The sequence below is a fragment of the Montipora capricornis genome, chromosome 6, assembly GCF_036669925.1.
Source record: "Montipora capricornis isolate CH-2021 chromosome 6, ASM3666992v2, whole genome shotgun sequence".
Lineage (NCBI taxonomy): Eukaryota > Metazoa > Cnidaria > Anthozoa > Scleractinia > Acroporidae > Montipora > Montipora capricornis.
In genome coordinates, this window is record NC_090888.1 from 69,362,774 (window position 1) to 69,385,273 (window position 22,500).

General features: G+C 40.4%; 1 protein-coding gene across 1 annotated transcript in view; it reads left to right on the forward strand.

Annotated features, from left to right (window-relative positions):
* Positions 1-22,500, forward strand: part of LOC138053023 (dynein axonemal heavy chain 8-like) — a 117,765-nt gene that overhangs the window by 40,158 nt on the left and 55,107 nt on the right. The window contains exons 36-62 of the mRNA XM_068899693.1: positions 113-181; positions 460-558; positions 991-1,128; positions 1,296-1,516; positions 3,757-3,920; positions 4,141-4,286; positions 4,457-4,658; positions 5,322-5,662; positions 6,690-6,797; positions 7,244-7,330; positions 8,163-8,227; positions 8,724-8,793; positions 9,933-10,147; positions 10,974-11,043; positions 11,792-11,906; positions 12,985-13,083; positions 13,225-13,325; positions 13,979-14,134; positions 15,120-15,194; positions 15,605-15,775; positions 16,424-16,576; positions 16,901-17,011; positions 18,035-18,201; positions 19,352-19,538; positions 20,117-20,224; positions 21,400-21,539; positions 21,832-21,963. Coding sequence (XP_068755794.1) covers positions 113-181; positions 460-558; positions 991-1,128; positions 1,296-1,516; positions 3,757-3,920; positions 4,141-4,286; positions 4,457-4,658; positions 5,322-5,662; positions 6,690-6,797; positions 7,244-7,330; positions 8,163-8,227; positions 8,724-8,793; positions 9,933-10,147; positions 10,974-11,043; positions 11,792-11,906; positions 12,985-13,083; positions 13,225-13,325; positions 13,979-14,134; positions 15,120-15,194; positions 15,605-15,775; positions 16,424-16,576; positions 16,901-17,011; positions 18,035-18,201; positions 19,352-19,538; positions 20,117-20,224; positions 21,400-21,539; positions 21,832-21,963 — 3,710 coding nt within the window. The remainder of the gene's footprint in view (positions 1-112; positions 182-459; positions 559-990; positions 1,129-1,295; positions 1,517-3,756; positions 3,921-4,140; positions 4,287-4,456; positions 4,659-5,321; positions 5,663-6,689; positions 6,798-7,243; positions 7,331-8,162; positions 8,228-8,723; positions 8,794-9,932; positions 10,148-10,973; positions 11,044-11,791; positions 11,907-12,984; positions 13,084-13,224; positions 13,326-13,978; positions 14,135-15,119; positions 15,195-15,604; positions 15,776-16,423; positions 16,577-16,900; positions 17,012-18,034; positions 18,202-19,351; positions 19,539-20,116; positions 20,225-21,399; positions 21,540-21,831; positions 21,964-22,500) is intronic.

Consider the following 22,500-nt stretch of genomic DNA (forward strand, 5'->3'; position numbering starts at 1 on the left):
ATCGCTTTGTTTGGTGTTTTCCACGGTAATTTATTTATTCATTCATTCATTTATTCATTCATTCATCATTCCTTGAAAGTCTAAGCTAAAACTAGTTGTACTTACTCGCTAGGCTATTTGGAACTTCTGTGGCGGTTCTCTTGTTGGTCCGTCAGGAACCGGTAAAACTGAAACAATAAAGGTAAGTGTTGACACTTTCAAAATGAAATCGAGTCAGGAACCTCGTTGAAGCCTAAAAGACAGCGAGTGTATCTGTAAGATTATGCCGGCAGTTTTCTTGACCAAGGGTCTAGTCTGAAGCCACTCTCAATTTGGCAGCATCTGTAATAGCAAAGGAATATATTACTTGTACCTTGAATTTTTTTTTTGGCAAACTTGTTATTCAATTTTCATTTGCGTGCATTGCAGCACATTCACTCTCAGAGTTGTATCTTGTACCCTTTGTCTCGTTCTTTTAAGGGTCTTGCATCATTGTTGGGTCGATACCTCGTTAGTCTCAGTTGCTGTCCAAGGATGTCCTCCAGTGCTGTTGGAAAGGTCATTGTTGGATTGGCTGAGGTATTGTTTTAATCCTCTTTGTATTATTTTGATGTTGGTGATCTCTATCCCTGTTTGATTTTTCTTGCCAATGAACCACTGTTTCCTGCGCTTGTAACCTTATTAATGACTTGAAGTGTAAGCTATTTAGATTTAAAGGGTTGTATTTACCACTAATTAACATTGAAATTCATTTTATACATGAAGTAACTTAATTGTGAAAAAAGAATACCTTGTGGGCAAAAAATTGCGAATACATCACAAAAATGTTTTCGAATTGCCAGTGGATACTTGGTAGAAACAACAGTGCAACAGCCCAGTGAAACCGGAACTTCCGGTTCATCTGAATTGAAAGGAGTTTATGTAACTCGAGTGTATATGGAAAAGAAATTTGAAATGCGTGATTTGTTTTCTGAGCCATGGCATTGCTGATGTGTCGTCTTCAATTTGCAGGAAGGTTGCTGGGGTCTTTTGGATGAGTTTCATCGAGTGAATGCAGAGTGTCTTTCCGTCATGTTGTTTGAGATTCAAGCTATCTTCCTTTCATTGAGGGGTGGACTTTCTACTTGCACTCTTGAGGACGGGAAAGAGGTTTGCTCCTTTTTGTCACCGTCCCGCGATGAAAATGAATCAACTGTAAGGCGAAATTTGTCTTTGTAGCTATACTTTGTCAAGAAGTATTAACCATCTGCCATTTAAAGTTTGTTTATACAAGTGTTACCAGCTCAACCCACTATTTTTATTAAACTTTCTTTCAGGTCATTGTAAAACCAAACTTTTCTGTTTTTCTTACCATTTCCACTCACGGAAACACCTTTGAGATTCCTCCTGAACTGAGGGCTATGTTTCGTTCTGTCGCCATGGTGTTGCCAGACACATCAGTGATCCTGAGAGCTTACTGCGCAGGACAAGGTTTCAAGTCACCAAAGATTTTGGCAGATCGGCTTAAACTTGTTGGTGATATATGCAAGGGGCAACTGTAAGTTAATTGAGAAGAAAGTAATGTATCAGTCATTGAATGTGGTTACGTATGCTATAAAGATTTATGCAGATGAAGTATGTACAGTCTGTAGCCAGTGGCTACTTTGCCTCGTGAGTCAACAACATTAACAACAACATTTATCATTCGATGTATTTTTCCTTCCTTTTCATTGGCCGAGAGCCCACCACGTGACCTGCAATAACTGGCTATAAATAAGTGTTTTGCTGCAAATAATATTCTGCTCATGCGTAACTGAAACCACGCTCTTGAAGATTAATATCTCTAAAGAATGCATGGTTACCCCCAATTTTCTTTATGGATACCGTGAGTACTTACGAAGGTCCACTTTCTCTGCATAGTTTTAAACCTTGCAAAAATATCCCTGTATTGGTAAGCATCACCAATAGGAAACCGGAGTATCTGAAGATGCGCAGAACGTATGCGCAATAACAATAATAGGCACCGTCGTTAATTGCTGGGAATTGAGAAAAACAAACTCCAGTCATCGAATGATGACTCAGCCTTCGTCTACGGCAAATAATATTTTGCTCAACCTCGCCCAATAATTGTTAATTATTTATACGTTACGTTACAATTCGGGTGGAACAGTGGTACAATAGTTATTTAATAGCGGGGCGGCCTGGGGCAGAGCCCATACTTAAGAGGATATGGTCAACCTTTTTTCGTTTGGCTGTCACGTGATTGACCGAGCGTCCGTCCGTCCGTCTGTCCGTCCGTGCAAAACTCTGGGGGAGGGGGATGGGAGCCTAAGAAAGAGAAGGCAGGGGAGTCTCGCGAATGCAGCTTTGAGGCGCGGATGGGCAAATTTTCTTGGCGGGAAACTTTTGTGCAGCCCGCGTTTATCCCCACTGATCTTCGTCACTTTTGGAAACGAGTTTTTACTATTAGTGACGAGCAACGAGATAAAGAGCAGGAAAGAACACGAGACAAGAGTCGACGAAATTTTAGGAATTTAAGCGAAGAAAGCCTCGAGAGAAGCCGAGGAAGGAGAACAAGAGAGAATTTCAACGAAGAACGCCGTTAAGAGCTGAGAGAAAAAGAGCGAGAGACAAAACACTTATTTACAACGGGTAGCTTTCAGTTAGTGTTTTCCTGCTTCACATATTTTGTAAAACTCGCTAAAAAACGAACAAGGCCTGAAAACGTTTGCAATTCCGTGTTGACAGAGATTCTGGTATATTTCATCGATCACACACCGCATCGCCATTCAAGCTTACAGCAGACATCATTGGCGAGTTTTCTTGTCATCATTGTCCATTTGTTTCAGACATATTAAGCTTATAACCGAGCTCTCGACGCAGTGTAAATTTATTTTGGATTTCAGTACATTTATCTGCAACCAATGCACGTGTAAACAATATTTGGGACACTTCAGGTTCTTTTTGGCCAGATAAGATTTTGAAAAGCGGTTTGATAAGCTGGAACCTGCGATTTTCGGAAAAATCTCCAACAGCGATTGAGTTATAACAATCGTTTGTCTTGTTTGCTGTTCTGTGGCCGGCTACCGCGGTTGCTTATCATTGCTATGGCGACTGTCCACACTAAATTAATACCTTTCAATTTACGGGCTTTTTGTGTGAAATGGATGTCCAGTCGTGAGCTCTGTTTGACTGTCAAATTGCAGTCGAGCAAGTGAATTACTACGCTTTAGCTTCACTTTTTAATTCGTAATATTTGCTGTTGTTCTAAACTGAAGAGAGAGAGAGTGTAAAGATTATCAGTCAAACGGAAAATATTGTGAAAGAGATTACTCTGCATGTAATTTCAGTTTTAATTGTTGTTTAAAATCGTTGGTTATTATTTGCAAGGCTTGTTTGTTTACTGCTGTAAGGTCAGATGTTTGATCACTGTAAACTGTATACACTAATGACGATTAACTTTGTGCTTTATGTAGAAGCATAATTATTTCCATATACGCTATATTCAATATAGAAAGCGGCTTTCTGAGGGTAGAAACGGGAGCTCCGCTTTTAGGCTTGGCTAAATCTATATATTATATTTACTTTGTTGGACCGCTGCATGACGAATATCGTTGTCGATAAGAATATAAACAACGCTGAACCACGATTTGTTAAAGTGGCGTATCGTTGGAATTCACGGGTCGTTGGTGAGATGATCAGTGCTTTGGCTAAGTTTTTTACCGGTAGACTTCAGGATAGACATAACAGTTTTCTTTACTGACCCTGAACAATACTTGACTGTTCTTGTCTCAACAGGAGTGGAAAAAGTCACCATAAGTTCAGTTTGTCATCTTTGGTGGGGGTTATTCAAAATGCTGGAAGTAAACGCCTTTCTCAGGGAACACTTGGAAATAAACTCAATGCTACAACAGCGGAGTTTACAAGGCCTACTAGCACACAATCAGTAAACACACAATCGGGTAAGCTGAATTAAAATTTTGGTTTCATTGTTACGTCCACCAGTTCTTATTGCTTTAGTATCGCATTGTACTCGATGAAGAACTTTAAAAGTCGTTTGACAATTCTGATAAATTACAATACCATTGTCTGGATTACAGGAAGGCAAACCCCAGTACCTTTTTCAAAGACTTGGGCAGAATAATACCTATTATACCTTTCACCCTTTCTTTTGGGTCTTAGGCGCTGGGAAGGACAGAGGAAACCAGTTCGTGCAAAAAGACAAGAAGCCAACCACTCCATCAGCCATGTCCTCTGGTGCAAGAATGGAGCACTCTTTGGTACTGCAATCACTGCAAGAATGCATTGGCCCTCGGTTGTCTCCTGAGGTATCTGAATAGGACTTAGTATTTTTTCCGTACATACTGATCTTAACTTTGAGTATGAGATTTCTTGATTTCCTTCATCCGTCCATTCATCCTGTTAGCATCTTTATTATTTTGTAAGTTCATCTGCAAAGTCTGCGTCTGACCCTGTTATGTTTCATTTCAATGTGTAGGAGCTCAATATCTTTAACATGGTTCTGCGAGATGTATTCTATAGTTTGCCCAAACCACCCACCCCAGCATACCACATAACCAAAGTTGTTCAAGATTTTGAAAGCGTCCTCTTAACACATACGAAGGAGAAAGGCTTTGTTCCTCATCAACCCTGGATTGCAAAGATACACCAGCTTTGGACACTCTCGAAGGTCCACCGAGGTAATTCCTCTGTTATCATGGCAATTCATGTCAGGACATTCTTTCTATGAAACCTGCAGCTTGCTTTTGTATTGTCTTCATTCAAGCGTTTTGTCCAAGGCGTAGCATGACCCAGTGGTGAGGGAGAATTTGCATTTGAAACCTCCGCGTGGATTTTGGCAGATCCCTTTCTTAACACCTGGCGAAATTCGTTTTCTCAAATCCAAAAAGGCAAAGTTTAGCTTTGCACTGTAATTGACTCATTTAGGTTTCATTGTTTTCATAGACCTTATTCAAAAATGGTGGCCAATAAATTATTCGATATATACTCCATGGGAGAATGCCATGGATGCACCGTAATACTAAGCTTTGTACTGTATATAAACATCACTTCATGGCATTCTCCCATGGAGTATATACCAATTATTCACTTGCCCTTGTGCCAATAAGACCAGCTAGCCTCGTTTGAATGGACAAAATACAAAAGAAATGTTGCTTTAAAGCGAGGCTTGTTGGTCTCATTAGCACGAAGACTGCCATTTGAGTGCGGTCTTTGTGTTGGCAAAGTGATTACCTGTACTTTGAGTTTATTTATGGAACTATTTCTGCTCAAATTTGGTCTTTAAAAATTCCGTGACATGGGCTCCTCACATTTCTAATTATAATTTTCTTCATTTTGCGCAGGAATTATAGTGGCTGGCCCGCCTGGAACTGGAAAGTCCTCTTGCATCTCAGGGCTTGTGGAAACTCTTAGCGAGTGCTCTCTTATTAAACACAAAAACACTGGATCTCAGATACATTCTCATAAGTTACAAAGAATAAATCCTTTAAGTGTATCTGACCCATCTCTTATGTTTGGAAAAGTGAACGCTTCTTCTGATTTTGAAGATGGCATTTTCACTGCGTACTTTAGGAAGGCGAACAAGGAACACAGTGTCCATAAAATGACAACTTGGATCTGTCTTGATGCACCACTTCATCATGAGTGGGCTGAATTTTTGAGCAGTGCTCTAGATAAAGGAAAGGTATGAATAGACCAGTTTTACATTCTCACGGTCAAACTAGAACGAGCTTGTAAGTTAGTCTCATATTCCCTCCAGCATTTTCCTTCATCCCATGCTTGTTCCAGTCCAGCCCTGAGAAGACAAATTTAACCTATCCGATACGTCCAAGCAAGTTGAAGCCCACTGGTTTTGATACGATACGATACAACGCAACGCAACACAACGCAACGCAATGCTACACAACACAACACAACACAACACAACACAACACAACACAAACTCTTGTACATAAGTAGGCGCTCGGTTGTTCATGCATCTATAAACTAAAACTTGTGCCTGGAATTTCCTCCGCTGTTGTAGCTTACTTATACCAACACTCTTTAAGATACTGTAATTGATAAGCTAGAAATACAGGCCAAAAAATGTCACTGCAGTGTCCCTCAAGCTTTTCTGCTCGAGTAAACACAAACACTGATTAAGATAACCGCCCAAGCCCAAGCCCATGCCGAACGCTATCTGCATTGTTATAAGTAGGTGATTGGCGTTAAGACTTAAACCGTTCAAGTCTTAACGCCAACCATGATGGGCACCTCGTAATGTTTAACAAAATGTGTTGAGCAACCAGTTAAGTGTTATTTCCCAATATTTTACATATATCCTTTGCTTTTATCCCCAAAGCACAAAGTGCTCATCGTTGTTGCTTGTTTCTGGAAATAAGTTTCCGGAGTGAATCAAAATGTTTCCAGTCCACCGGGTTGAATGAATATTCCAAAAGAGCTTAACAAGAAATGGAATGAAATGAAATGAAATGAAATGATTCCTTATGAACATTTAATGAGTTCTCCAAATCAGTCTGGAATCGACTTCAGGCCCTTGTGTGATAAAGCGTTTCTCAGAAATAAGCGAAAGCAAGACTCTCTTTTTTCTCTCTCGACTTTTGAAAAGAATTGATCCTTGAATGTTTGTCTTGTTTTCAAATATTTGAAACTGAACCCTTAACTGCTTTCTTCTGGTGTCTTACGTCTACATGATGCGTTTTTCGTTTCAGTATCTCAACTTGCAAAATGGCGAGAGACTTCATCTGTCGGATGATGTGAAATTTCTTTTCGAGACTGATGATTTGACGGACGCTTCGCCTTCAACGGTGTCAAGATGTGTAAGTCGTTTGTGACAGTGAACGTGGGAAAGAAAATACACGTTTTGAGCATAGAAAATTATTTTGCAATTTCTTGGGTTTTCTATAATTACATATGTTGACTGGCTTTGAAATATCCTATCATAATGTCAGGCAATCAAAGCTAAAGTCGTATGCAAATGTAAATTGTCATCACGCTCAGACGCACTTTTTCTGCGTCTGTAATTTCGGCCAACTTTGATTAGACCATGACAAGATCTCCGAAGGCAAATACAACCAGTGTTCTTAACGAAATGGCCTGGAAAACGTAAGGAAACTGTGGTCTTTTTTCATTTTTTGTGTTGAAAAGCACTCAACCAGGTTACTGTCTGTACGGCTGCCTCTTTCATTAGTCTCTCTTTGTTTTGTATATAACACGTGCACTTTTTTGCAACTATTATAGTTTTTTTCGTTGAATACGATTTCAGGGTGTGGTATACATGGATGAAAGTGTTTTGGGGTGGAGGCCTCTTGCAGAAGCTTGGCTGGCAAGCCGATCTTCCCAAGAAAGACATGTGAGCATTTGATGTGTTTATCTTTTTTTAGTGTAAGGCTTAGCTGAACAAGGTGGTATTTTAGTGGAGGCATTTTTTCTCTGTAGTTTTGTCGCACAGGAATTATTGCTGTGGTTGCTCGCTTCTTGGACGCAAGAAAATTTCTGCTTCTCCGATGCTAGTAGGAATGCAGCAATCACATCGCCAAATATTTTTCTTCCTGTTGAAAACTTGACAGGGTAATACTAATTTTTCTCCTTTGCTAACCTCCGACAAATGCGCACGTCTTCTATAAAAGATTTGTCCCTCTACCGACAACCTTTTAGGACCAAAAGAATCAATCAAAATTTCTGACCATTTTACATGCACTTTACCGCATAACCTGCATTAACTGCAACAAAATCCACTGGAGCAAAACAGGGAGAAAACTTGGCTACCAGTTTTCGCCAACATATAAGATACTTTAAAAGTTATAATGACAATGACGCACCTACAGCAGCTGCACTTGCACCGCAACGAAAATATGACAGTTGTCTTTCCCTTCCTGATAGCCAAAGAAAATCTTAAACAAAAGCTTAATTCCCGTATAGGCACCCTCAAAATATCGCCACGGTATCAATGAACACCCTTCGTTCCTCAAAGTTATTCTTATTTTTATTTAAATGTACCCCCACCAATAGCGTTGCTCCACCTTGCGATTTGCAAATCCATAATACCCTTAATTCGTTCTGACGAAGGAATAACTCTCGAAACGTCATTTTTTTTTTTCGATTTCTTTACGATGGTCAATCCACTTTTATTAACTAATTTGATTCTACCATAACCTCTAACATGCCTATCATTATTTTTCTAGTGTTTGCATAGAGCTTTCAACAAGGCAATGGATGCCATCTCACAGTTTGTCCAATATGAAGCAAGGTTTGACAGATGTGTATTAAACTTTGAAGGTTTCAGTCTAGATTCTCCTACCCGGCCATCGTTTGCAAAAACGTAACCCTTCCTTGTACTTGTACATGTTCATTGCCGTGACTTTAACATCTTCAGTTCCTTGGCCTGCTCTCGTCTGACCTTGTAGCTCAGTCGGTAGAGCAGCGGTGATCTAACCCGAAGGTCGTGGGTTCAATTCCCACCATGGTCAGAGTTTTTCTCTGTCCTTGGTGGCCCATTTCCATTAGTAGGTCTAACGCTCACATGGTTCATATGGGGTAAAAAACAAGCACTTCACATTACACTCTAATCAGTTGAGTCTGTAGATTCTCCTTGGCCTCGTTTTCAACACGAGTCCACGATAAAAATGTTCGTGATGGTAGTTAGCTGTTAGTTGCTTCTTTGCAATTTAAGTTTTCTTTGATAGCAGAATAAAGCGATCTTAAGAATGGGCATTTATAGTGTTGTTCTATTGCCATTTTCACAGGCCATTTATGAAAATTTGTGAAGTCGGGATGTTTAATACATGTCTCGCAATGTTGAAGGCCTTGTTGGAGGTGAGTACCAAATTGCTTACGTGTAACCTCTGCTTACTACAGACGCCGTAGTTTCGTGAAGAATAATTGCTTTGAAAGTATTGGTCCCAGATCCTTGATGGGTTTCTGCTAAGAATTTGCTGCATTCACCTTTAAATCCGATTCCAATAGAACCTGTTTCAGTATTTGTAAATAAAGTAGCGCAGTTTACGTAATTCTTCATCCAGTATCATTTTCAGTAATATGTTACTTGGATTTAGTAGTTTCGCGTTTCGCTCATATTTGCTTACTTCTCTAAGATCTCGTTAAAAGCGAATGTATCACTAAAGTTTCCACATGCTTTTAAGGACGGTGCCTATTATTATTATTATTGTGCATACGTTCTGCGCATCTCGAGAAACTCGGATTTCCTATGGCTGGTGCTTATTTATACAGGGATATTTTTGCGAGGTTCAAAACTTTGCAGAGAAAGCAGAACTTAGCAAGTGATCTCGGTATCCAAAAAGAAAATGGGGGGTAACCACGCATTTTTCAGAGATAATTAAGCTTCAATTTGGAAAAGAACGCCATTCATTGCTTTTTACAAATATTGTAAATGCGTGGTTACCCCCAATTTTCTTTTAGGATTTCAATAACACTTGTGAAGATCTTCTTTTCCCGCATATTCAGTAAACCGCGCAAACATACCTTTGAATTAGTAGGCACCGTCGTTAACCACAACCAAATAAATCTTCGCGGTATTGTAACAAAATAACGCCTCAAAAAGTATAAAATAGTGCGTGACGATAAAATGATTGCGTGATGCACCGAACGTGTGCACAAAGCAATAACACGTTCTCCTCCAATCGACCCTCAATGTTCCCGGAGGCGAAGGGTCTCCGGGAAACAAAACTCACTGTTTCCCTTGGGGCCAGTCATTAAGTGCTTATTGTCCGAGTTACCACTTGGGTTGGAAGCTGTGCGCCTCCCACTTGAACGTTGTTGTGGGACGGTCTTGTAAAATTATCAGCAATTGTCCAGAAATCAACGGTGAAGTTTGAAGGACAGAAAAATTATTTCATGGCACTTGTCATATTATGGCGTTCTTTTTCTTGTCGTTATCAGTGATGCTTAAGCGCAGCAATTACCATCTTCGTATCCTCAAAGTTTCCATTTTTTAGGGCAACACTGACATCGGTGGTGAGCTTCATATCGAGAGGCTGTTTATTTTCTCACTGATCTGGTCATTCGGTGCGCTGTTAGATGAAACAGATAAAAGGAAGTTCAGTGAAATTCTTCTCTCACTGACCAGTGCTCTACCAGATTATGATCAAGAGATCTCTGTGTTTGATTATTATGTTGACGAGTCTGGCGAATGGGATCCTTGGCAGTCAAGGTTGGTAGATAGTAATTTTACGACTTAGAAAGTGCGATTCGACGTGCCTCTGTGGGGTATTCAACGGCCCAATTACAGCCCTAAAGCCAACAGCAGTCACAGTTGCGAGGGAATTATAAGGGCTTGGAGAAACTGCTTAGAGCGAGTTTCAATCGAATGTCGTAAAACCGAAACCAAAGTTATTACTTTGGCCAATCAGAAAGGACGGAGACAATCCAGTAAATCAATCAAAACTCGAAGTAATTACGTCTTACATGTAGGCAACACAAAGCGCGGGAAAATGTGCACGCGCGAGCCACGGTTGGTTTTGGTTTCACTTCTGATTGGTTGAAAAAGTGGCGCGAAAACTTTGAACCAATTACTGCGTGAAGTAATGCAAAACCAAAGCAATTCACTAATTACTTTCGACACACAATTGAACCTGTCTGTAAATGTAACGTACTTTGTATTTGTATATCGTACTTTTGTAACGCTGCTAAATGCTAATGGGGCCAACTTTTTCGGGACCTCGTTTCCTTCAGTTTCACCCCTCATCTAGTCACGACGCTTCTTCTTTTGTCTCTTAATATGTAATTATAATGTTTGCGAGCTAGATGAAAGTATCTAAATAAATAAATAAACCTCTCTAGCTTGTTCGTAAAACATAAGCTATTCAAATGAGAGAACCAGTGCAGTTGAATGACGAAACAAGTTAGTGACAAGGCAGGATTAAAACCACGACCATCTTTATATAAATTTATCACCCCTTCCATTAGGTCCTGCCACCTCCTTTGGTCAGCGGACCTTTATCCCATCATTAATATATAACCGCCTTGATTTTTGTCAGAGTGCCAGAAGTAAGCTACTTTGATGCTGCAGATCTTCTTGGAGACGTCTTTGTCGACACTATTGACACTGTAAGTGGCTACTTGGAACGTTTTACTTGATGGCTGTGAGTTTTCGAAATCTTTAGAGAATGGATGCAAAGAATTGAATAGCATTTTAATTTACTAAAGTATAAGCCTTGCCTTGTTTCATGCGGGCTTGGTTTGACTACCTTGCTCCCAGACGTCGCTTGTACTACGTTGATAAGAAAATCAAAGGTCGCAAGCCCGCGTCATTACTGAGAAATTAACATTTGGTCCATTTTGCCGGGGTAAATAATCATTACTGATCATCATATCCTACATCATCATCATCATCTTCATCCTCATCCTCATCATCGGCATCGGCATCGTCATCGTCATCGTCATCATAACCATCACAGCCACATCGCAACTATCAAAGTCATCTACGAGCGGTTGAAATAAGTCTGAGAGGTATTGACCGAATGCAAAAATGGCCACCAACAAATTATTCTTTTGTCTTTGTGTTAATTAGCCTAACTAGCCTCGTTCACACGCGTAAAATTGAAAGAATTTGGGCTGTAAAACGAGGCTAGTTAAGCTAATTAACACAAAGACAAATTTGTTGGCGGCCATTTTTGCATTCGGTCAATGGCTGGACCACTTTCAGTTAAACTTGGTTTGATGGCCTAGTTCTCACGAGTCTCCTCTAGCTAAGAGGCAAAGCATCCAAACTAAGATCACAGTTTAAACTCCCGTTAAGAGTGCGCGTTAGGAAAGATAACACCTTTTCATTTCCTTGACGATTTTTTTCGTATAGATTCGCACTCGCCAATTTATGGAGCTGGCCAGTGCTTCAGGCAGAAACATATTACTCACCGGTCCAGCAGGATGTGGTAAAACGTCCCTTATAAACGACTTCTTAGACAAGCAAGGTGGGTTTTAATTGTTGATCGTTTTCTGGCGACATTTACTCCAAACAATGAAGCATTCAGACATGAAATATCCGAAGTAGGAAATCTTTTGTCAGACTTTACAAGTATAGTTTGGCAGCCCTATCGTTGGCGATGATTTTCCTAATGACTCAGTTGGTCTATCATCTGCATGATATATTTTTTGAGGAATTTGAATCGTTCGGCGGCTCTTTTTCTGTTTCTGTTGGGTGAATTTATATTTATAATTTTTGCAAGTTAATTGTGATGAATACAAACTGTCTGGTAATCAAAGTTTCAATAGAAAAGTTTTAACAGTTAATTCCAAACAGTGGCATTTTTTACCCACGAATCTCTGGCAAAATCGTTTTGGACACAAATACACTGGGCTTATACAAATGTTTTTTTTTCAAATTAATAAAATTCGAAAACGACTTACTGTCACTGTGATGTTTTCACTGAAATTGTAGACCTGACCGCTCTTGTGCTCATGCAAGTCCTGCTACCTTTGGCGTTTCCATTACAAGTCTAATAGACCGTATTCATAACTGGCAGCCAAGAAATTAGTGTTTTGTCTTTGTGCTAATCATCTTCATGAGCCTCGCTTTGGACCAAAAATTCTTTTGAATTTTGTTTCGTGCAAACGAGGCTAGTGAGGATGATTAGCATAAAGACAAAAGAATAATTACTTAGCCGCCATTTATGAATACGGTCTATTGGTAGTTTGCATGTGACGTCAGGGCGGCCATGTTGGTGTATAGAACAATGCATAAAAATGTCTTGGGAATTTGACTTAATTATCATGCAAAACTTGTGGAGCCATTTTCTTTTGCTTTGTAAACCAGCATGGCCGTCTCATCACGTGGATGCAAACCAAGAATAGTATACCTCTATTAGTATTTGATGATACTGTGTTTGTCAATTCTTGTCCCGGGGTGTCCAAATGAGTGTCCTAATGATCCAATAAGTTCGACATTTATTGCCTTGCTCTCGAATTAAATGCTTTGAAAAAGGATCAGGAACTTTACTTTCCACTGTTAACTGAGATATTGAATATTGAATAAAGTAATTTTTTTTTCAGAGGACAAAGATCAGATTGTCAAGCGTTACGTCTTTTCAGGCACCTCGGGAGCTGCTTCCTTTCAACAGTTCGTGGAAACTAACATTTATCATAGGCAAGGTAAAAAAATTTCCAAAGTAAAGAACAGCAGGTGCTACCGTTGATATTGAACCATAACAAACTTGTTGATGATACCTTCTTTTCCATTGTGTTTTCTTTGCAAAAGCTGCTGAGGGTTTGCTTTTGTTTGTTTGTTATCAGGTTTTGTCTATGGAGCCAAAAAGGGAAAGATATTGAACATGTTTATTGATGACCTTAGCATTCCGCAGCCAGATGAGTTCGGCACTCAAGGGGTCAATGAGGTTTGTGACAAGCTGCCTTGACAAAACCTTTTCACTGATATATCAGCATATTTTCCCACTCAGTTTGCAAAGAGAAAGTGTTTTTGGTATAATGTGGTGAACTAGACGTAAAGTTTCGGGGTGCAGGTATGGCGCAGTGGTGAGAGCACTCGCCCCCCACCAATGTGGCCCGGGTTCGATTCCCGGATTCAGCGTCATGTGTGCTTTCAGTGGGTTGGTTCTCTACTCTGCACCGAGTTGTTTTCTTCGGGTACTCCAGTTTCCCCTCTCCTCAAAAACCAACATTTAACTTGATTGTGTTAATTGTTAATTTCAGTTTACAGTGTCCCCAATTAGTGCTCCAGCGCTAGAACGACTAGACACTTAAGTAAAATTCCTTTCCTTTTTTTTCTTCTTTTTTTTGTAACAATGTTGAGGTCGGGGTTTACCTTTTAACTTATTTTGAGCTGTCTGAGAGTTTTTTACGGTAAAATCCAACTACTTTCGATATTCAAGATCCACCCTTTTAAGAAGCCATCCAAAAGGAAAAATTATTTCTTAAAATTTTTTACCAACATGGTATTGCATTTCATGAGGGACAAACAATGGCTGCGACGGAATAAGAAAACGAAAAGTAAAGGTGTCTCATTAATTTTGTGTAACTTTGGTCGTAGCTTCTCCGGCAAGTCCTAGATGAAAAGGTCCTCTTCAACACGAAAAAGCCATTTGACCGTCGCGTCTTAGAGGGCGTGGTTGTAACTTCAGCCATGAACATGCCGTCAGAACCAGTGACTAGTGGTGTCTATCAGCAAATTCCCGAGAGATTAAAGGTTGGTTTGTTTATTGTAGCGACCGAATGACAGAGCTGGCATAGGCAGGTCAAGCTGATAAGCATAGCAAATGAACCTGCATGCATGTTTATGCTCCCGCCACCCCTCCCCTCTTCCTCCTCCTCCCGCACCCTTCCCCCTCCTTCCCCAATACTGGAATAGAAGACTGTCAAGTTCTTTTTTGTCCTCCTCATCAGCATCATTATCCTTCGGTCCCCCAAGCGGTCGGAACGCACACGACAATCTCTTTCTACAAAGTTTATTCAAGCTAACCTGCTTCCATTTTGCCGACAGCGATCTTTAAGTCTGGGAATCTCTAAATCTTTTCCTATGATTCTCACGCCTCTCTATTTTCTCCTATTTTTCAAGGAAAACTTTTCTTTTCTCTATTAATGGCCATAGGCCATTTTAAGGATACGGCGGCCATTTTGAAATCCATTGTTTCAAATAGCTATTATGCGATTCTAAGGGGGCAAATGCATACTAATTTGTCCCCTTAGAATCCCATAATAGCTATTTGAAACAGGCGATTTCCAAATGGCCGCCGTATCCTTAAAATGCCCTATATTTAACAGTAGTAAAACAACTCTCATGCCAATATTCTTGAACCATTTGATTACCTCGGGGCTATCACTTTCGTCCGGTTCAATTCATAAAAGATATCTACAATTAATGTGTCACTTTTTCAAGCCATGTTCTTTGAGAACAATGTACCTTGGAAGCTTTTATAGTCTCTAGGAGCTACTGTTTTTGTTTTGGGCCCTATAAGATTCCTATTTTCAGCCGTTCCTGTTTTTTATCTTTTTTCGGAAAATTTTGTTGTTTTCTGACTATCATCCCGCAATAGCCTGCAGCAAATACTGTGGTAATATATTTTTCTTTATAGTTGATGAGTAGAAAATCACTTTATCATTGACCACTATACCATTACCATAATGAAGACTTGCGAGATAAATAATTCTGTAAATTATTTCGATAATTTCAGCGTCATTTTGCCGTGTTCCGTTTGCCTGCTCCGTCGACCGATTCCCTGTTCACCATTGTGACTTCGATCTTAGAGGTAATTTTTACATGAAATTGTTAGTGTGGTACAATTTACCCCTGCGTCATATTTGGAGCCATTTATGATACCTCGTTGAACTTTGGATCAAATTCTGGGCGCTACCTTGCTTGGTATTAATTGAGTTCATCGTTCGCTTTCCGTAATTAAGCATAAAACATCATGTTATTCGGACCCAGTTGCTGAGTTAGTGTTTACTTTGTTTTCAGTTTGTTCCATTCAATTTAGAACATCCTTACCTAATTCCTTCAGTGGTCACACTCAACTGAAACGATAGTATTTACGTGGGAAATCGACGTGTAATGAATTTTATTCATCCCAAACTTCCTTGTTTGAAAGACACGTCTTTAGTACGTGGATAACACTTGACGCAAAATGACGCATTCTTATTTGTTGTCACGAAAACACAGGCTAACATGGCTCAAAATCAAGGCATGGGACTGCCTCAGGAGTTCCATGAGCAGATTGTGACAGCATCGTGTACAATGTTGTCTAGCATTCAGGAAGTCTTCAGATCATCCCCCACTCCAGGCAGATGTCATTACCAGTTTAACCTCAGGGATATCACACGAGTCTTTCAGGTGATTGACGATCTTAACCGTTACCTTAGGCCATGTAAAGTACCACATAATTATTCTGACTACTGCTTTCTTGTAGAAAGAGCTAGTAATACTTAACTGTATATAGGCTAAAGCCGTATTCACACTCAACGTTGATTATGATCAAGTATAATATGTATAATATGTTGTACCCAATTCAAATCTTTTGGGAATAAAACGTTTTGTTCCAAGTATTTCCATATCATTTGAATGTGAATTGCTTCATTTTCATGCAAATTCATCACATAAAGAATCTTAACCCCAAGAGATTTGAATTGGGTACCCCTTCTTTGAGTTAGCCGAATTGGTCTATTCAGGCTATCATACTCCATTCAATTTGATTCAATTATTGTTCGCGTCTGCTAAAATTAAAATACAGTAGGCAGGGCAACCTCGCAGTGTGAGGCAAAAGGGCGCCGTATCACGCGGCTTCCACGATTATCATCACCAATGAAATCCCGAAAAACGCCCGACAAGTTTCGGGACTTTCGAAAAACGCGCCCCCGGGGACTTTCTTCGCTCGTCTTCCTGCGCCTGCATTTTGCTTTAGTTTGTGATTATTTCATTTAGTTATTTGCATCTATTATGATTGTCCGAAGTATCACGTCATTTATTTGCTTTATATTTTAGGGACTAAAAAATTGCTCTGAAGAAATGCGAGCAGACGAAGAGTATATGGTGTCCCTGTGGCAGCACGAGATGACACGAGTTGTCAAGGATCGTATTTCCCGATCAGTTGATATCAAATGGTTTGAGAAGACTCTGAAAGCGGCCATTAAAGAGGTAATACTCTCTTGTGAACTGATACTTTATATTTCTGGACGTCCTTATCTTTTCATTTAAAACAGGAATCTTCATTCGTCTCACAAGCGTGTATGGACATCCACACATCCATCGTATCGCATGAACCACCTGATAAAGGGTTCTGTCGTTTTAAGTCTTTATCCTCTTGTGCATGCTTAAACTATCACGGCGCCTTCAATTGCATGAAGAGATTTTTCCCTTATCAACTGGAAACTTGGTTTTGTAAGGTGTCCTAGAGTTGTAAATAGAATATCATTACAGCAGCTGCATGTTACTCAATTGCTTATTTCTACCTCTTTTTAGAACTTTCCCGAGTTACCAGCAAACTCCCCGTCTCCTCTGTTCATTACATTCCCCTTGGATGCAGGACTGTACGCTCAGCGGCCTGTCACCCAAGGACGATCTGCTCCTAAGGTTTGTAAATGTGTGAAAGAAAAATGTGTCAATGCTTAATTTATATGGGAAGTGCAATAAGTTACCAAGGTTGGTCTTTCCGCCAAAATAATCTGAAAGCAATCATTGCAATACAATACAATACATACTTAATTGACCGCTCCCCATAGGGGCTTTTCAGGGCCAATGAAACAACGAAACGACAGAACAGAACAACAACAACTGTTAAGAATCCCAACTGGCTGGAGGCAAACCAGTTGGCTATTTACAAGTGCAGCTGGGAAGTTGAACCAGGGATTGCCAGGATCAAATTCAACGAGTGGTCAGAGCGGGTCTTGAACCCGGGATCTCCGGATCTCCGGACCTCAAGGCAAGCGCTCAAACCACTGGGCCACACTGCCACACTTGAAACCAAACATAATCTAGTTTAAACTCTTCGGTAAGATGAGCTTGAGTTTAGGTGCCTGAGAGAGTCCTGCTGAACGCACGTCCATACACAATGTGAAGGTAGACATGGTAACCTTGACACAGAACACTACTTGGTACCTGGCACACTGACAAGGCAGTCAGTGGAATGCTACCAATTTATAGTTACCGATGGGCTGGGGACGAGAAGAAACAACAGCCTATCTGCAAGGTTGACCATGTTTGGCCCTGTGCAACACGGGATGCCTCGCTTTTAACTTTGCCTAAGTTTCATTTAGCCCTATACCTTTTTTTTTTTTTTTGTTTGCTTGCAAATTAGCCCTTGTTTGCCTCGTTCAAGGTTAAATATTCTTTTGAATTTTAAGTTTTAGAACGAGGCAACAAGGGCGAATTTGCAAGCAAACAAAAGAATACTAAAATACCGGCCATTTTGGAATAAGGTGTATATGAAAAGCATGTTGCGATGACGCAATCAGGAGGCTCATTAACAAGGCGTGTTGGTTACAGAGAAATTTTGCATTCACTACGACTCGCTGAGTCTGTTTACGAACGAGACAGACAATGGAAAATTCTTTTTAAATTTATACCCTATTTGCTTTCTTTTCTTTTTTCTTGCAGATCCTTCTTCAACCAGTAGACAACATTGCAGATGTTGCACCTTGTCTGCAAAACTTCTTAAGGAGATACAATGATGAATTCAGCGGAGAGGGACTTGATTTGAGTATTTCCTCCCATGTCATGTTCCACGTGGTTCGTCTGCACAGAATCTTGAGTTACAAAAACAGGTAAAAGTAACTGAGGGAGAAATCTTAAGACTGAGGTCCCTGTCGTCCTCTCTAATGATAAATGAATGGAGTTAAAAAAGATGTAGCGATAGGAGTAATCAGTGTACTGCTGGGGTTAGGGGCAAGACAAGACGAGAGGCCGACCGCAGTCGAAGGAAATCTGAAGGCTCCTTTTTCAATGGCTTCTACCGCTATTACGGTAGGGTTGAGCCCTACTCTAATCCAGTTGCGTGGACAACTTTTCCCCAGAGAAAAGAGGTCAGACCAAAGAAAATGTTACAAAAAGGAGGGACTCAGGCCTGCACCTTAGCGATACGCTTCGACGGATATCCGCTAAACTAACGAGGGAAGCTGCAAAATATACCAAGTTTTAAGTGAACTTTAATAAAGGGACTTGTCACAATCACGGGAAGGCTAACTGTTTTTAAGTCGATGCTTAGACCGTAACGTTGCAAATCCGCGGTAAACTCACAAAAAGGTGTTACTGAACTGAAGGTGCATTTCTCGTGCTCAAGATTTTCTTTTCTCTGAGTGTGTCCCACAAGGTTTGAGATTATTGCGTTGTGTACGACGTCACGAAGTGTCTCGAGAAGTTTTAGTGGCTGGCCTCTTATGGTTATTACTATTCTCACTTGGGGCCATCATGTACAAACGCCCCTTACGATTTAAGTTGAAGTATCCGTGCATCAATTGACCCATAGTAGAATTTTATTTGCATAATTTATCACCATTTTGGTATAAGAAAGGTAAAGTCCGCTACGAGCCTAGAAGGCCCATCAGGCCGGCGCTTATCTCCGGTTTCTGTAGCATAAAGCGACTAGAAGTATTTCTATTCCCCCCTGGATGGGATGCTAGTCCATCGCAAGGTTACACCCAGCATTAAATTCGCCGGTACTCATTTATACACCTGGGTGGAGAGAGGCACCGTGAGAGTAAAGTGTCTTGTTTGGTATAAGTAGGCTCGTTTTTTTCCTGTTTATCCCTCGGACGTTCGTACCTCCCACCTCCCCTCAGCGATGGCCAGCGTGTTTCCTTGGCTCCTCTCGGCTCGCCTCTTCCCAGAACTTGTATCTGCTTGGGGCGTTTGGGAGGGGGGGCTCCCGGTGAGAAATTATTACCGTTTTAATCCCGTTTCCCTTCTGTTCAACAGAGGCAATGCATTGTTGATTGGCTCCATCGGTGCTCATTTGAGCTCCTTGGCAAAGCTAGCGCTGTATTTGCTGGAATATCCCATTCACTCTGTTGACTGCAGCTATCCCAATACTTTTCTTGATGGACTTCGATCTGCAGTGCGTCAAGCTGGCTGTGATGGCAAGACAACTACGGTCCTATTTACTGTAAGTATGCACTGTTATTGCAATGGAGATAGAATGTCTGTGTCAGTAGTTCCATTGCGAAAAATTAGCTGAGACTTGAAAGAGGAAAGGTTCACTCCTCCGTTTCTTGATTGCGGCATTGGTTCTCGCACCACGCAATCCTTGTATCTCAGTGTTGAGAGTTTATACACAGCGTTTTTCATTTTTTTGAGGTGTTTTTAATTTATACCATACTTCGTCTAAAAAACACTATTTTCAACTTTGATAAAAGATAACAAATGCTAACGCAATATACCAAAAATCGCAGACAGCGTGCGCTTTTAACTGAAAATTAAGTTTCTTAAGAAAAAATTTAAAATCCCTTGTAGCTTAAACCCGTTGGAGTAGGACTACCTGTTGTTGCTTTGAGAACGCCAACTAGAAAAAATAGCGTTCAAACAGAAGAGTACTTTTTTGGATTCAAAACAACATTGAAGGTGCATTAAAAGTGGTGTTAATTTCATTCTCAAAACATTTCAAAAAACTGACACCTCGAACCTATGACGAAACCTTAGATATACGACTTATCAGTTCTAACCGTTTGCATTCGTTTCTTTAAGGCATCAGATCTTCGGGATGACATGTACCTCGATGCATTGAACAGCTTATTCATTAGTGGAGAATACCCTCCTTTGTTCTCTGCAGATGAACTCGACAGCCTTCTGCAGGTAAAAATGTGATACAATCAGTGACTTATGTCATTACATGTTGGGTCAACTGGAATCCACTGCCTCGATGGAAGGAGGCCGTATTGCATAGGTTGTGGTTTATGGTTTAGGATTTAAAGGAGACGTTCACTCCAAAATGACGATCCTTTTTTATCGATTAATAGAAAGTTCATGAGGAGAACAGCTTTTAACCAAAATTTCAATCTTGAAATAGCTTTCTCACCATGTGAAATCCTTGTTAAAAATACACACATGCAGGCCGACATCTTGGATTATACGTGACCTCATTAAGCTCAACTTGAAGTTTTGCGGGAAGCTTGAACACACAACGCTGTTGAGATCCAGTCATGCCTTTTTGTTCAGCAGCATAAATTGCCCAAATAGGTCAGACGGACGAAACACCGTTAAATTCGTGTTGTTCACATTTACGAGAGAAAAGTGGGATCAGCTGAGCTCATTGACGTCACGTATAATCCTTTAACTCTAATGGCGGTTTACAGTTGTTTCAGGAGGGTGAGATGGGACGTCAGCTTGAAAAGGCGCCTCTGGCAGCTGCTATCAGTCCATATTTGATCTCACCCACCGACCCAACCGACCCACTCAGGAATGTGAAAGGAAGACAGACCACAACACCGGGGGTCTCCCCACACTCTTCATGAACAGTGTGTGGGTTCTTTAACGTCCCATAGTGTTGATTAAGAGGAAAGGTTGTGAGACGGGGCCTACGGTTTATAGTCCTTATCCGAGAAAACGTAAAGGTGTAACCATTTGCGGATGTAATTACAAAGGCAGCACTAGCTTTCTCCTCAGTTATTTTAAGACCCTGAGTGTTGATCCGGCCGGAGTCGAAAGTCTCGGCCTCCCGCATGGCAGCCCGATGCCAAGCCACCGGTGCGCGATTGCGCGTGCTCTTGCAGCAAAAAAATCATGTGAGCTATGAATCCATCTGGGAGATGGTCACATGTTTGTATTCTATTCCGTAATAGGTGAATTTTTCAAGCTTCTCTGCAACTACATTATTTTCTATAATGAAACGACAACACGTTGTAGATGTATGCATGTTCAGTTGCTGTATCCTATTTTTCTCCTATTGCTTGAAACTACACTTTTTCAATGACAAATTGAAAAAGCACAATTAATGACGTAGTCTTCTTTCTATCTTTTTTTTTAAACAGGCGTTGATGCCAGCTATCAAGAAGAAATTTTCCAACTTTCTTGCGGATCCCATGAAGTTTTTCATCACTCGCGTAAAGGCCAATCTTCACATTATTCTGTGTGTCCCACCCACCCACAGACTGCTAAGAAGTGGCCTACGGTATGGTTTTCCTATCTTTTAGTCGATTTGTCAGCGTTGAAATTATTTTCTTTGTGTGAATTTATGTATTTCAGACACTCGCGCGTATACAAATCCAACCCATAACTGGTCTATGGCTTAGGTGGCTATTGAGAATCATGAGCTATGATTGGCCGAGAATTACGTCATCACCCCTTTGCGAGATGGTGACAATAGTGATTCACATCTTTTGAAAATGGCCAGCCTGTAACGTCTTAATATTCCTCAATAAGAAAAGAAGAAAATAGAGGACTTGGTGTTTGTTTGTTTGTAGGTGTTACCCAGGTATTTTGTATGGCTGTCAAATGGATTTCGTGAAAGATTGGCCCCAGTATGCGCTAGAAGGAGAGGCTGTCCATTATGTAGAAAGGCACAACGTTCTCTCTGATATCTCTGAAAAAACAAGGTATAACCAATAAATTTGCTGCACATCTTTTGCGGTATTTTTATTTTAATGTTTCCACCCAAATCTTTTGGGTCTTAATGTCACAAACTGACACTTGACTCAACGCAACCAGATAAGTATGTTCTCTTCAACTCTTTATTCTCCTACGTGCTTCTTATCTCTGGATCTTACAACTCTACTACGACTCTGAAGTCATATCTCTTATATATGGTTAGTGTTCTAAGTCTTAGTTATTACGTAATTTTTGAATACTCCGTAACTTCTCCAACCAAACATGACTCAGCACTGTTCAGCACTGTTCCTACCATCTAGAAAACTAGCTCAAATATAACTAGAAATGTTCTAGGGTGTTTCCTATCTAGGTTGTTCTGGATTCATCAACCTTAAAACCATGAGGGTATAGAGCTACAGCAAATCTAAATTAGGAGAGAGAAAGATTCCCCTTCGTTATGTTTATACTTAGATTTTCTGCTTAAGTAGATCTCCTGTTATTTTTCCGTTTCACTAAAAGCCCTAAACGTTTATAAAAAATTGAAA